The 2,218-nt window shown below is 35.1% G+C and overlaps 1 protein-coding gene across 1 annotated transcript; it reads right to left on the bottom strand.

Annotated features, from left to right (window-relative positions):
- Window positions 1-490: 490 nt before the first annotated feature.
- Window positions 491-1,129, bottom strand: LOC131069958 (ethylene-responsive transcription factor ERF105-like). The gene has a single exon (XM_058005504.2). The coding sequence runs from the start codon at window positions 1,127-1,129 to the stop codon at window positions 491-493; it is 639 nt and encodes a 212-aa protein (XP_057861487.2).
- Window positions 1,130-2,218: the final 1,089 nt, after the last annotated feature.

The following is a 2,218-nucleotide window of genomic DNA, read 5'->3' as shown; positions in this document are numbered from 1 at the left end:
GTTGAGCGGGTACTGTAGCATAGATAGCAAATAATCCAACACATGTGCATTAAAGAAATGAACTCGATATCTTGTGTGTCTTAAATGATTTCCAAACAAGATTGTAAAGACATTCTACGGACTCTCCACAATATTTTTGTTGTTATAAATTCTAGTATATAAAAATCCGAATTAGTTACAACTAAAGCATACGTTATCATCGGACGTCATCATTAATACGTCATTCTCTCCTTTTCGAACACTTCTTTTTAGTATTTTGAACCTGCTTAAGCCAAACTTCATGTTTTGTTTAAATCAGTTACAATAGTCTGTACGTCACATTATTATTATTTTATTAAAGATCCGAAATGAGATTCTTTTCACAATCCTCTGCAATACCTTTGTATTATTATTATTAGTATCAATAATTGAAAGATAGTATATTTTTTTTCCCATCACAGTAGATGAGTACAATTGGCACCTAATTGTAAGGCATTTAATTGAAAAATGTTTAACATTCCCCTTGTTCTTTGCTCATTCTGCATCTTTTATTTGACAAGATTAATGAAGTGGAAGATTGAGAATGGGAATCTACATAACATCCGGACTCAACATTGAGGGGAAAGTTGAGAATAGCTTTGCTACCGCGCATTTTAAACGCCGCACGGTCATATGCCTTGGCAGCAGCTTCCGCAGTACCGAAAGTGCCAAGCCAAAATCTGGAGCCTTTCTTATCAGGGTTTCTTATCTCTGCAGCAAAATTTCCCCTCCCTTTATTTCTCCTCACTCCTCTGTAATGTTTTTCTCCTTCGTTATTCAAAGTCACTGCCTTTGTGCCTTTTCTGTCTTCTTCTGACGGACGCACTGATCTCCACGCGCTGTTTGCAGCTTCCTCCAATGTCATATTGCCGTCACTTGACAGACGTTTGTTGCCGCTAACACAATAATGCGAGACCGCATTCAAAGGACAAAGAGTCGGGGAGGAACGGAAGAAATTTTCTTCATGAATTGGAATTGCAGAGAATTGTTGCTCCTCCACTAAAATGGAAGTGCTTGTAGTGAGAGAGTGAGGTGAAAAGGAGTCATCTTCCCCAAGCAAAAAATGGGAAATTATTTCCAGCATGTTTGTGGCCTCCGCTGATTTACACATCGCCTCTGCTATTTTTGGTCACTGGGAGAGATATTGTATGATGTCTATGCTCTTCAAGTCGGCTGAGTTTTAAAGGGAGGAAGCGATAATGACCATCCTTCATCTAAGTTTTCTTTATTAATCTTGTGCAACTTTTACTGGTCACTTATTTCTACGACGACGTAGGTATTCAACGAAAACGGCGAATAATATATGTGGTCGATGACATAGTTACATACGTAAGAGCTACGTATACACATATTATAAGTTGTGTGTTACGTATTCAATTGTATATTTTAAGTTGTGTTAACAAACATGAAAAATTAGTGTTGTGAATTCAAGAAATGAATAATTGTAATAAATCTCTTTATTCATTTTTCCAAATAAACCTTAGCATATATATTTTTAGGGTTTAAGTAATGGTTATTTTGTATAAGAAACAGTACAATTGTCAAAATATAAATTTGTACAAATGTTTTTTAGCAGATTTTTGATGTAAAAGAGTATTGAGAAGATAGATTAAGAGGATCAAACCAGTAAAAGTAGCCTAAAAATCTATTGTGATTTGTAAATTTTGTAATTTTAATAAATACTATTTTATATGAAAATAAACTTTTTTCTAAACTTTGACTGCTTACAATAGCAGGTGTGGGCCTAGTTCCTCTCGTCGTCCGTTTCCATTTAAAAGTTATCATCGTTAATTGTTCAAATTCAAATAGCCCCCACGTGAAGGTATGGTGGACGCTTGTAGGCTTTTGATCTTCATTAAATTTTATATTTATTTACTTTCCATACACATCTATGCTCCCTAGTCATGATAGAATCATCTTGCGACTCAAATCAGGGCTTCCATGGAGATTTATGTCTAGTAATGTAGCCAGCATCATTCTTGAGTCATGGGCATTTTTGATACAAAACGATATTTGTTCAATCTTATCACCGGGACTATTTTATCATTGCTTGTGGAGTATCTCTACTTCTTTTGTTGAAGCTCCATGTAGCTTCAGTTCTTTTTCTAGTTTTCTGTGAATGGTGTATGCTAAAGACTAAACCATTTTTAGTAGTTAACGTGAAACTAGAATATAATCTGCAATCAACCATGCTTTTAAG

This window comes from Cryptomeria japonica, chromosome 6 (genome assembly GCF_030272615.1).
Source record: "Cryptomeria japonica chromosome 6, Sugi_1.0, whole genome shotgun sequence".
Taxonomy (NCBI): domain Eukaryota; kingdom Viridiplantae; phylum Streptophyta; class Pinopsida; order Cupressales; family Cupressaceae; genus Cryptomeria; species Cryptomeria japonica.
Note: the sequence above shows the minus strand (reverse complement) of the source record. Positions and strands in the feature narration are given on the sequence as shown.